Below are 13,334 nucleotides of genomic sequence, written 5' to 3'. Positions count from 1 at the left end.
CCCCCCGCCCCTATTTTTAAGACAACCGATATAGATCATTGCTTGTTCTTTTTCTTTAAAGAACATGTAAGACATACATGTACGTGTTTCATTATGAAAATAATCTCTCTGAATGAGTAATATTATTCCTGAACGGCAGGAGAAAGATCGTATACTGTTTCGTCACGTTAACATGAAATGCAGTGGCTCTAGGGCGTACACAGCACGCGTAATAAAATATATCTGATACTGAAGTTCATACCTTCATGCCAATTGAAACTGTAACAGCTTGCTTTCCCAGTTGGCTTAACACGTCAATATTCAGTCATTACACCGTGAACAGGTGTATATTTAATTACTCGACATTATAAAACAAGAAGTTGTCCTCGCCTATTATTAGTACATTATGTTCAATGCTAGATGGTACACCGTCAAGTGGGCGTCTGCAGATCCTGTTCGATACTTTAGGATATCTAAGAGTAGGCGTACAGCGGTAGTAGCAGGTCTTTTGTAATGCGCAAATAACTGACGTTTAGAGGCCTTTTGTTGATATTATTACAGCCTTGTTCTTCATAATGAATCTTATTCATGTATGTAGGCACAATTTTCACTATGAAATTTCATTCATCGATGCTATATATTAAATCCACCTTGTATTTTAAGTACCTGCCCTGCAGATTCAATTAATTATTCTAACAAATGTCTTTCAAAACATATTTGATAAGTGATTAATAATAAGTTTATTGTTAATCATTTAATACAAAACACTTTTACTGGAATCTGTGCATTTTTTTAAATCAAACATTCCGATTGGTTTTCTTGTTACTCCATACATTTTTGCTATTCGTTTCAATGTAAAAAGGTATTTCGTTCAGATATCTTAAACCACAAAAGGTATTCCGTTCAGATATCTTAAACCACAAAAGGTATTCCGTTCAGATATCTTAAACCACAAAAGGTAATTGAAGGAAGCTTGTTTCATTATAAATAAACATTTTTGTATTTAGATATTACAAACGCTGATTAAATAAGGGTTAACGAGTAACAAAACCTTAAAAGACTGACTCTTTCGGATTTCTTTTCACTGAAAGATCATATATGTTTCAGTTCAATGTTTGCTTTTGTAAATTATATGTACCGCTGATATTCACAACTACCCTTATTTTATTCTAGTTGTCAAGTCATTCCAGAAAAGAAATAGGGAAACATTGGTTTAAATCGAGTATGGATTTTGTTTTCTTATATACAAGTTCTTCGTAACTCAATATATCCACGTATGTTAGTTAGAAACGTCATTTACCACGTTAATAGTGGAATAGTACGAATAAAAGAACATGTGACACAAATAAGAAATACCAAAAAATGAGTTGCTAAGTTAAACGCAAAAAAGGTGCCATTACATTTTTGCATCGGGCTGTTAAAATGATACATTGTTCATAGCGAGCAATGGGTTAATGTGCTATGAAACTGAAGACGATATTTCATGATAATAAATTTCTTTTTACTCAATATTTTGTATACATATAAGGTGGAAATACCCAAATCGGATCACTTTTTGCAAAAAAAAAAAAAAAAAAAGAGATAGCCATGCACCATTTTTTGTCTACAGATGATTAGTTTTTAGGTTCAAATAGCACAAGAAAACGTAATTCAAACTCAAATGTCAGTGTTTTGATTACGATTTAAAAAAAATGGCGCGTGCGACGACTATGCATTAAAAAAAATTGGACTATAAGATTACATTCACACTATAGACTACTTTTTGTCATATAAACTCTAAAGGTCATCATAAAATGTTAATATGCTGACATTTTTTTTTATTCAGTTGAAGCGTAAGATACTGCAAAATTCAAGCCTTGATCCTCTTTAAATACAACCATAAATGAATATAATTACTCCTCAGATTTTTCAATGATTTAATAAAATGATGGTTTGGTGATCCGATTTGGATACTGTCACCTTAGTGCTGTATTTTGACTTTATAATTTATTGCAGAATAATAAGTAGATTGAATGTCGAGATGCCGTTAAACGCTTTGAAGGGAGACAACTCGTGAATTTTATCTTTCGCTTTAGACTGTGGATGAGAACATGTGAAATCACCCAATGAGATTACAAAAGTAAAACGGCGCCGAATGGGGAAATTAAAGTTAATAAAATAATCTCAGTAACGATGTTTGGTGAAATCGTAAACTACTGCCAGTATAATACTATACCTGTAGGCCGACATCAGCAGAGCATTACAGACGGGGATCTGGAACAGGTAATCGACTACCTCCACCTGTGTGGTCAAGTGTTCCGGGGAGATGTGGACAAGCCGGACACAGGAAAGGAGATCAGGGGCGTGGCGTAGTCGATCCTGTCTGTTGAAGTCTATCCAGGATGTGACAGCCAAAAATACGTCGAGTTCGTCACGAATGCCAAGGTTGTCTTTGCAAATAAAATGTCGGACCTGCTCGAAGTGTCCGCGTAGGTATCCAACAGATGTGTACAATCGTCCAAAGTGGTCACACACAGCCGTCTCCAGAATGGACAAAACGTCCAACAGGTCGTGCTTGTCCGCAATCCACCACATATTGAACAGATTGTCGGGGGTAAAATTGAACAAAAAACTTTTACAAATATCCAATGCAGAGTTTATGCCCAGTTGGCTAGAGCAGCCGATCACGTCGTCGACATTGTCCAGTGTCAGATTCAACTTGGACGTGTAAATGTACTGTAGCACTTCCTCCACCGCCTCCCTCGAGGAGGCGGACAGGTTCACCTCAGAGATCGAGGTTTGGAGTCGCTCGCAGTACTTGCTGTTGAACTTGTCGCTGTAGGCCGCCAGAGCTAACTTATGGGCTTTGTATTCTGTGTCTCCTACCCGAATTACAATGTCACACATTTCCTGGTTCCTCCACAGATTGTACAAGAACTTGGACAACTCTACGTGTGTTGACGGTGTTGCGCGGTTCCCAGTGTCTTGAGGCTTTGGTAAAACAATGCCATTGGCACTGGTTGTTCTCCGACTGTTTCCAGCAGTCGTATCATTTGTCCGCCGGTTGTCTCCGGGAGGGTCGGATTGACGCCGTTTGTCTATGATAGAAATTCTTGAGTCCTGATAAAGTAAGGAATGCGGGGTTACCTGCACCGCATGTCCGCTATCAGAGGGGAATCCCACGGTGGTCCCTGTGTCCCGTACAGGGATTTCCTGGAGGTGCTGCAGGCTCTCACGCCGTGCCCTGACCTTTGACGGCGTTCTTGATATACTGTCGTTCATGTTGTTTGTGGATAGTTTGATAGTTTCACCGGTGTCTTGTATCTAGCCAGTAACGAACATGTTTGCCATCGTCACCTTGACATCATTGCCGTAAACGTAATAATCTTAAATTGTGACGTCATCAACAAATAAAAACTAGAAATCACGTGACAAGATTGTTTGCGCTCAAGACTTACCCCTAGTCATTCACATGAGCTCGACCACAGCAATATTTTACCCTTTCGCTGCCACAGTGAAAACCCTGATTTTCTGTCAGGCCAATATTTCAACGTGGTTTTGAAATGTCCTTTTATGACGTCGTTGTACTATGACGTCAACAATTTTTGCGTATACCCAATTACGTTTACTCCGGAAACGTCATGGAAGATACACTGAATTACTTCATATTCAAACGATCTTATAAAACTGTTACGATCCCCTAGAACCACATGTTATACCTCTATGGAAAGCTTAAATAATTATCTTTTACTTTATAATTACATGTAACTCGGCAGTTAGTGCGCATGTTGCTATACCGGCCGATATTAAGGTATATTGTAGAAACTTGCAGATGTGGAATAGTATACCTTTAGTGTATGACAACGAATTAGAATGTGTGTACGATCTGTTGTACACAGTCATATATGATGCTCTCTATTTCCTGCAATTTCGAAATCCAAGGGTTACACGATCAGTACAAAATCGATGGCGGAAGTCTTTGATTTCGAAGACATATTTTCAAAAGAGTTGTGATTTTGTTCAGTTGAACGTGCAGGTTTAGGGCAAAACAACTCGAAATGTAAACGGGATATAGGGCAAAATGAAATCTACACAGATTCTGGCTCGAAGACGCTTTTATGCCAACGGTTCCCGATTGGCTTTTATGCATGACCCGTCAAAATTATTTCGTTTACTTTTGACAATGATAATCGACGTTATCCGGGGATAAGATGATTAGTTTAATATGATAGTTTACACTGTAATTTATTCAAAACGCTGTTAGTCTTAAATGTTCAGTGTCTCTATAAAAATACTGCTTTGATTCTCAATAATTTTAAACTATTCTGTATCTCCGTGAAGCTTAAATGTTTTGGGTAAACCGGAACTGTTCACGGCCCGTATTCATGGAACCGTTCTCATGCTCAAGCATGGATTTTGTGCTCAAGCCTAATTTCTTGTTCCTTTTATAAATTATGATGAAATCTTAATTTGTCAATGATTTGGAAAAAGAATTAAAGATGTTTACATTTGACTTTTTGATCGTTTGACATGATTTTTAAGTGAGTTACAAAATGTTGGTTGTAGCACAAAATCCATGCTTGAGCATGAGAACGGTGTCATTGAATATGCAAAATATAATTCCGAATTGGTTGGGCCTTCATTTTCCATTCTTTTGGTGTCTTTGAAAAATCAAAAGCACAGACTTGTAACCATAAGAATATGATATCTCACTTTTAGAAATTGAAACAGCAATTTCGAAACTTAAAAGGGAGAAAAGTCACGGATCGGACCAGATTCTGAATGAATTTTTTATTGAAGCAAAACATGTATTTCTTCCTCTGCTTCATAAGATGTTTAATGCTGTGTTTAGAGCGGGCTATTTCCCTAAAGTACTGTCAGAGGCTTTAATTGTGCCAATTTTTAAAAAGGGGTGACACGACTGACCCCGGTAACTATATCGAAGTATTAGCCTCAAAGTAACATGCTGAAATTATTCACTAGTATCCTTAATACGAGGTTGAGTAAATGGGCGGACTAGAACTACATAGTATCGGATGCCCAATTTTGTTTTCGTTCAGGATTGGGAACAGTCGACGCAATATTTGCGTTACACTCTATTATTAACAAGTTTACCAGTAATAAATAAAACTGTATTGTTGCTTTGTTGACTATCAAAAAGCGTTCGATAGTATTGACAGGTGCAAATTATGGTATAAAATAGCTAAGCTTGGCGTCCGTGGTAACATTATGTCGGTAATAAAATCATTGTATAGCCATATTAAATCTAGAACCCTTGTTGGCGGAAAAATATCTGATTTTTTAAAAACAAGACCGGGGTCTTACAAGGGGAGATAATCTCCCCGGTTCTGTTTAGCATGTTTGTTAACGAATTTTTACGCGCCGGTGTACAGCCGCTTGACTTACCAGACTTGTCCCTATTTTTATTAATATACGCAGATGACATGGTTTTTGTTTTCCGAAAGTATACATGGTATACAGTCAATGCTTGACAAACTTATAAAATATACTGAAAAGTGTTGGTTAATGTCCCTAAAACTAAAGTTATGGTTGTCCGTAAGTCAGGTAGAATATCACAGGATGAAAAATGCTATCTTGGCTTGTTGTTAAACTATGACGGTAAAGGATGTTACGAGTATATGTATAACGAATGTGAGGCTAATCCAAATTGTAGAAACTGGGTTGCGAAAGTCAAATACCAGCTCTGGACATTTTGGGTTTCCCAACATATTATTAATGTAAACAATTTTATATATATATATTGTAAAACAGCGTTTGTTAGACAATTTCAAGCAAGAGTGTGAGATTTTTTTGTTTCGTCACCAAAATGTGTTTTATACAGGCATGTTGTAGATCACTTCCCATTGCAAACTTATCTTTCAAAACCAATTCCTGCTAATTATAAAAAGGCTATTGTTAAATTACGTTTATCTTCGCATTGTCTTCTTATCAATCAGGCAGACACAGACATGCTCCATGTCAGCTTCGAACTTGCCCTGTGTGTCTTAATGACATCAAGGACGAATATCATTTCATGTTATAATGCCCCTTGTATAATGATTGGAGAACCAAATATATTAAGCCCTATTATCGAATAAATCCATTCCTCTTTAAATTAGTTATAATTCTATCATCTGTAAATACGAAAGAATTATTGTGTAATTTAGGAAAGTTTGTCCATCAAGCAAACATATTATGAGCAAATTATTTAGTAGATAATTAAATGTTGTATTAGTGGAATGGCCCTGGAAATATTTGTTGTAACCAAGTTTAATGCAAAGGTTGTATCTATAAACTGTATCAGTTTAGATCAATAAAGAATTACGAATTACACAATAAGTTTAATGTAATTAACACATACACAATGAAGTTTGACGTAATTAACACATACACAATGAAGTTTGACCTAATTAACACATACACAATGAAGTTGAATGTAAGGATGACTGAGAGTTGATCAGGAAGAGGTGACAACAGCTTTGGTGATTTTTATATCATCAACAGGTTTATCATTTTGGTCTGTTTCACAAAGTCCAATTCTTTGCACTACTTGCATGCCAGTTGACACCCGTCCAAATATGGTATGTTTGCCATCAAGCCACTGCGTGGGAGCTAGTGTTATGAAAAACTGACTTCCGTTTGTGTTGGGTCCACTGTTAGCCATAGACAGAATCCCAGCACCTGTAAATAAACAACGCTAGTACATGTACTGGGAATACAGAAATAACATCCTAAAGCAGTAGTTTGTTCCTACAATTTTTTGCAAATTTTCCAAAACAAGAAAAGTTGTGAAAATCAACAATAACATGATTCTGTTTAACATTGTAGTTTTTCAATTGATGTAAAAGATGTACTTCTATTACAAAATTGACAATAATATAGTGTTAACTTAGTTTAAACTAAGTGATATTTTCTTAACATTCATCATTTGACAATGCTTATCAAAATTGATTTATAAACTATCAAATATTAATTTTGACAAAGTCAACAATTTCTCTATGGTACAGTATCACAGAAGAATACATACCTGTATGTTTAAGATCATCTGCAATCTCATCATCAAATTCCTTTCCATATATAGATGCTCCTCCTCTTCCTAAAACATATTATGAAACATATCACTGAAAATGTAAGCATTTAGCTAATACTCTCTTACTGCAATTTCATCAATGATTGAAATATGTAATTGACCAATGTGAAGCTAAGGCAGTCATGATCTTTGACCCCATCTATAACATACCTGTCCCAATTTGGTCCCCACCCTTACCTTGGCTGTGTCATTTGGTTCCCACCTGCCATTATCTGTCCCTGAAGGCCCATAATACTTTAACATACCTGTCCCAATTTGGTCCCAACTCTTACCTTGCCTGTGTCAGTTGGTTCCCACCTGCCAATTACTGTCCCTGAAGGCCAAGCTATAACATATATACCTGTCCCATTTGGTCACTGCCCTTATCTTACCTGTCCCAGTCGGTCCCCGCTCTTATCTTACCTGTCCCATTGGGTCCGAAGCCTTATCCAACTTGTCAGGCTGGGTCCCCACTCTTACCTGACCTGTCCTAGTGGGTCCCCACTCTTACCTGACCTGTCCTAGTAGGTCCCCACTCTTACCTTCCCTGTCCCAGTGAGGTCCCCACTCTTATCTTTCCTGCCCAAGTGGGATCCCGACCCTTATCTTACCTGTCTAAGTGGGTCCCCGCACTTATCTTACCTGTCCCATTGGGTCCCAAGCCTTATCTAACCTGTCAGGCTGGGTCCCCACTCTTACCTGACCTGTCCTAGTGGGTCCCCACGCTTACCTTCCCTGTCCCAATGAGGTCCCCACTCTTATCTTTCCTGCCCAAGTGGGATCCCGACCCTTATCTTACCTGTGCAAGTGGGTCCCCGCACTTATCTTACCTGTCCCATTGGGTCCCAAGCCTTATCTAACTTGTCAGGCTGGGTCCCCACTCTTACCTGACATGTCCTAGTGGGTCCCCACTCTTACCTTCCCTGTCCCAGTGGGTCCCCACTCTTACCTGACATGTCCTAGTGGGTCCCCACTCTTATCTTCCCTGTCCCAGTGGGTCCCCACTCTTACCTGCCCTGTCTCAGTGGGTCCCCACTCTTACCTTACCTGTCCCAGTGAGGTCCCCACTCTCATCTTTCCTGTCCAAGTGGGATCACCACCTTTATCTTACCTGTCCAGTAGGATCTCCACCCCTATCTTACCTGTCCCACTGGGATCCCCACCCTTATCTTACCTGTCCCATTGGGATCCCCACCTTTATCTTACCTTTCCAGTAGGATCCCCACCCTTATCTTACCTGTCCCAGTGGGATACCCACCCCTTGTTTTACCTGTCCAAGTGGGGTCCCCACGTGCACTCTTATCTTACCTGTCCCAGTGGGATCCCCACCCTTATCTTACCTGTCCCAGTGGGGTCTCCACCCTTATCTTACCTGTCCTAGTGGGGTCCCCACCCTTATCTTACCTGTCCCAGAGGGATCCCCACCCTTATCTTGCCTGTCTCAATGGGACTCACCCTTATCTTACCTGTCCCAGTGGGATCCCCACCCTTTCCTTACCTGTCCCAGTGGGGTCTCCACCCTTATCTTACCTGTCCTAGTGGGGGCCCCACCCTTATCTTACCTGTCCCAGCGGGATCCCCACCCTTATCTTACCAGTCCCAATGGGATCCCCACCCTCATCTTACCTGTCCCAGTGGGATCTCCACCCTTATCTTACCTGTCCCCCCACTCTTACCTTCCCTGTCCCAGTGGGGTCTCACCCCTTATCTTACCTGTCCCAGTGGGACTCACCCTTGTCTTACCTGTCCCAGTGGGATAACCACACCTTGTTTTACCTGTCCTCGTGGGGTCCCCACGTGCACTCTTATCTTACCTGTCCCAGTGGGAGCCCCACCCTTATCTTACCTGTCCCGGTGGGATCCCCACCCTTATCTTATCTGTCCCAGTGGGATCCCCACCCCTATCTTACCTGTCCCAGTGGGATCTCCACCCTTATCTTACCTGTCCTAGAGGGATCCCCACCCTTATCTTACCTTGCCCAGTGGGATCCCCACCCTTACCTTCCCTGCCCCAGTGGGTCCCCCCTCTTACCTTCCCTGTCCCAGTGGGGTCTCACCCCTTATCTTACCTGTCCCAGTGGGGGCTCCACCCTTATCTTACCTGTCCTAGAGGGATCCCCACCCTTATCTTGCGTGTCTCAATGGGACTCACCCTTATCTTCCCTGTCCCAGTGGGTCCCCCCTCTTACCTTCCCTGTCCCAGTGAGGTCCCCACTCTTATCTTTCCTGCCCAAGTGGGATCCCGACCCTTATCTTACTTGTCCCAGTGGGGCTCACCCTTATCTTACCTGTCCCAGCGGGATCCCCACCCTTATCTTACCAGTCCCAATGGGATCCCCACCCTCATCTTACCTGTCCCAGTGGGATCTCCACCCTTATCTTACCTGTCCAAGTGCGATCCCCGCCCTTACCTTACCTGTCCCAGTGAGGTCCCCACTCTCATCTTTCCTGTCCAAGTGGGATCACCACCTTTATCTTACCTGTCCAGTAGGATCCCCACCCCTATCTTACCTGTCCCAGTGGGATCTCCACCCTTATCTTACCTGTCCTAGAGGGATCCCCACCCTTATCTTGCGTGTCTCAATGGGACTCACCCTTATCTTTCCTGTCCCAGTGGGATCCCCACCCTTGCCTTACCTGTCCCAGTGGGATCCCGACCCTTATCTTACCTGTGCAAGTGGGTCCCCGCACTTATCTTACCTGTCCCATTGGGATCCCCACCTTTATCTTACCTGTCCCAGGGGGATCCCCACCCTTACCTTACCTGGCCCAGTGGGACTCACCCTTATCTTACCTGTTCCAGTGGGGTCTCCACCCTTATCTTACTGTCCCAGTGAGGTCCCCACTCTCATCTTTCCTGTCCAAGTGGGATCACCACCTTTATCTTACCTGTCCAGTAGGATCCCCACCCTTATCTTTCCTGTCCCAGTGGGATCCCCACCTTTATCTTACCTTTCCAGTAGGATCCCCTCCCTTATCTTACCTGTCCCAGTGCGGTCTCCACCCTTATCTTACCTGCCCAGTAGGATCCCCACCCTTATCTTTCCTGTCCCAGTGGGATCCCCTCCCTTATCTTGCCTGTCTCAATGGGCCTCACCCTTATCTTACCTGTCCCAGGATCCCGACCCTTATCTTACCTGTGCAAGTGGGTCCCCGCACTTATCTTACCTGTCCCATTGGGATCCCCACCTTTATCTTACCTGTCCCAGGGGGATCCCCACCCTTACCTTACCTGGCCCAGTGGGGGCTCCACCCTTATCTTACCTGTCCTAGAGGGATCCCCACCCTTATCTTACCTTGCCCAGTGGGATCCCCACCCTTATCTGACCTGTCCCAGTGGGGTCTCCACCCTTATCTTACCTGTCCCAGAGGGATCCCCACCCTTATCTTGCCTGTCTCAATGGGATCCCCACCCTTATCTTACCAGTCCCAATGGGATCCCCACCCTTATCTTACCTGTCCCAGTGGGATCCCCGCCTTGCAGCATGAAGTCCTGAATTATTCTGTGGAATTTGGTCCCGTTATAATATCCTCTCCTGGCTAGCTCAGCAAAATTTCTACACGTGCTTGGAGCATGTTTCCAGTACAGCTCAAGGACAATGGTACCCATACTGGAGGTATAGAAATAATACAAATGATGGTACTTGTAAATCTACACTGTGTTGAGAGTTTGGAAGACGCATGTGTACATTCAATCAACAAGATCAATTAAGCTTAAGAATTACATATCATGTACAAACATAGATATGCAGTAACAGTAAAACCTTTCGTCCACCATTCATCCAGAGAAATGCTGATGTTATAAAGGGGTTGGGCGATAAACACATAAAGGAGTTCGAAAAGGAGAAAAAAGTACCTAGAAATCTGTTCGTGAGATATATATACATTTGTATATGTGAGGTGGTAATGAAACAAGGGTCGATTATATCAATGTTTACTGTATTCTATTTGTTTGGATTTGAACTCATATAAGTTGTATTCTTTACCAAATGAATTAAACGAAGTGTGCATTAATGATCAGATCAAATGGATAGATACGTTAAAAAAGCATGGAATATCTACATGTTCTCACACCCTTTATACATGTATTCTTTGTTTCAATGTAATCATGTGATCTCTTGTATATATACTAAACATGTAGAATACACTTTTGTAATTGCACTACACACCAAAATTATCGTCTGCATATTGTCTGCACAATTGCCCATGGGCGATTTTAACAATTGATCGCTCTATTGTGAGATGAAACGTGCACATATATTATTATACAGTTTATGCCATTTGGTAAGATCAGTAAATTATAGAATGAAAAAGTTCAGAAGTAAATGTGAGTATATCCAATGCCGAACATTTTGTTGGGATTAAAAAATTAGGCAGTTACATTTGAAAAAAAATATAGACAATTGCTCACAACATTGCATTTCCATTGTTTGTACCCCCAACGGTATCACAACATATTATATAATCATGTGTGCTATAAGTAGAAACTGATCGTGTATAAGAGTGTCATTCAATGACTTCAACAGGATTGAATAAGTTATCAATGTGAAGTAAAGAAAGTGATTTGGCAAATATCAATTAAAGCTCATAACCTGTCACCCAATGCTGCTCTAGTTTATCCACCCTAGGCATACCACACGTACGCACACGGTGTCCCGTCATTTCACTCTCCATCCTGTTAGCCTCAGGTCATTGTGCGCTTGCCGCTTCGCTCAAAAAATCTTTTAATTGCAAAACTTTTTAGGCCAATTTAGTTGCGTGTGGATAACAGATTCTCATTTGAGGTTTTTCTAAGTCTTTCTTGCTACTTATTTTTGCATTGAACTTGTTAGGTTTGTGCATGTTTGACCAGATCTGCACACATCCTCAATACTCCAGGGGTTATGCTCTTTGCAGACTGCACCCCTGGAATATGTCATAGCAAATTTGAAGGTATGCGGCTAGCTATTTCATTGGTTTCAGGTAAAAAAAACCTGACAAATCCTAAGGACAATATCTGTCATTTAAAGATTACAGAGGAGCGACACAGGGCTTAACTGTTACGGGACCGACATCCTCAAGATGGCGCACCCTGAGCCTTCGATTTTGCCATGACATATTCCAGGGTTGCAGAGAGCGAAAGTGAGTGAAACCCCTGGATAATTGAGGATGAACTGCACATAGCAGTCAGACAACACAATTTTTCATGAAACATGCATTCAAACAGGAAGGTTTTTTTATCATCATAAAACATTTAAACTAATGCTTATAACATAAAAAATATTTAGGAGAAACAAGCTTGGGCAAACTGGATTTGGGGCAAAATAAGCTCAAATACCGGTACCGTATACTTAGCTTTTAACAGAAACAAATATTACAATTTTTATATAATGTTGCTATGTTGGCGGGGCAGAGGAGGCCGGGTATTAACATCAGTACTAGGACAAAATGACCTTAAGGCATAGTGCGAAGATGATTTAACCCAGGCTAAAAAAAGGTACATTGAGGCATGCCTTTTTCATGCCTTTTTCATGCCTAAAATGTACCTTTGGCTCGAGGTACATTTTAGGCATGCCTAAAATGTACCTCTACTTCTGGGGTATTTTTAAAGTATACCTCAAATGTGCCCCGTTTGGACTCTAATTTTATCAATGTGCCTCAAATGTGCCCCATTTGGACTCTAATTTTAAAAATGTGCCTCAAATGTGCCCCATTTTGACTTAGGTCTCTTCCACATGCCTCAAATGTGCCCCATTTGGACTCTAATTTTATCAATGTGCCTCAAATGTGCCCCATTTAGACTTTGATTTTTTTAATGTTCTCCATTAGGACTTAAAGATTTCTTCCACATGCCTTAAATGTGCCCCATTTGAACTCTATTTTTATCAATGTGCCTCAAATGTGCCCCATTTGGACTTGAACTTGTTCTCAATACTGCAAAATTGCCCACTTCAAATATGTTCTTTTCAATTATTTTTTTCAGATTTGACATACTTTTAATGATATTTTTTATATAAAATTAACCATCAAAATGTCTTTTTTGAATGCCATTTGCAAAATAAAAATTATATAACAAGCTAAACGAATGAATAAATAAACTTGAACTCTGTGAATTTACCTGGTCTAATTCAGAGACATGTAAAGCCACGTATCTGTCTTATATAAAACAGAAAATTCATAAAACACATTTCTGTTTCAGTCATTGTTGCATTTAACTTTCAGTCCCAACAGCTAGAAAGACATAATTGAAAGATTTCAACGACATATTAGTGACATATTTATTAAAATGTAAAACGAAAACAATTAAACTACACAATGGAAGTTTAAA

The 13,334-nt window shown here is 40.7% G+C and overlaps 2 protein-coding genes across 2 annotated transcripts in view; both read right to left on the bottom strand.

Annotated features, from left to right (window-relative positions):
• Nucleotides 1–3,504, bottom strand: part of LOC110446703 (kelch-like protein diablo) — a 13,482-nt gene extending 9,978 nt beyond the window's left edge. Inside the window, exon 1 of the mRNA XM_021491989.1 lies at nucleotides 2,195–3,504. Coding sequence (XP_021347664.1) covers nucleotides 2,195–3,240 — 1,046 coding nt within the window. The 5' untranslated portion in view covers nucleotides 3,241–3,504. The remainder of the gene's footprint in view (nucleotides 1–2,194) is intronic.
• A 2,780-nt stretch (nucleotides 3,505–6,284) lies between these two features.
• Nucleotides 6,285–13,334, bottom strand: part of LOC110446702 (peptidyl-prolyl cis-trans isomerase-like 1) — an 11,272-nt gene continuing 4,222 nt past the window's right edge. Inside the window, exons 2-4 of the mRNA XM_021491988.1 lie at nucleotides 10,484–10,638; nucleotides 6,986–7,054; nucleotides 6,285–6,639 (exon numbers count right to left, since the gene is read on the bottom strand). Coding sequence (XP_021347663.1) covers nucleotides 6,416–6,639; nucleotides 6,986–7,054; nucleotides 10,484–10,638 — 448 coding nt within the window. The 3' untranslated portion in view covers nucleotides 6,285–6,415. The remainder of the gene's footprint in view (nucleotides 6,640–6,985; nucleotides 7,055–10,483; nucleotides 10,639–13,334) is intronic.

This window comes from Mizuhopecten yessoensis, unplaced genomic scaffold, assembly GCF_002113885.1.
Source record: "Mizuhopecten yessoensis strain PY_sf001 unplaced genomic scaffold, ASM211388v2 scaffold2929, whole genome shotgun sequence".
NCBI classification, from domain to species: Eukaryota; Metazoa; Mollusca; class Bivalvia; order Pectinida; family Pectinidae; genus Mizuhopecten; species Mizuhopecten yessoensis.
The sequence above is the reverse complement of the archived record's forward strand: the minus strand, read 5'-3'. Positions and strand labels throughout refer to the sequence as shown.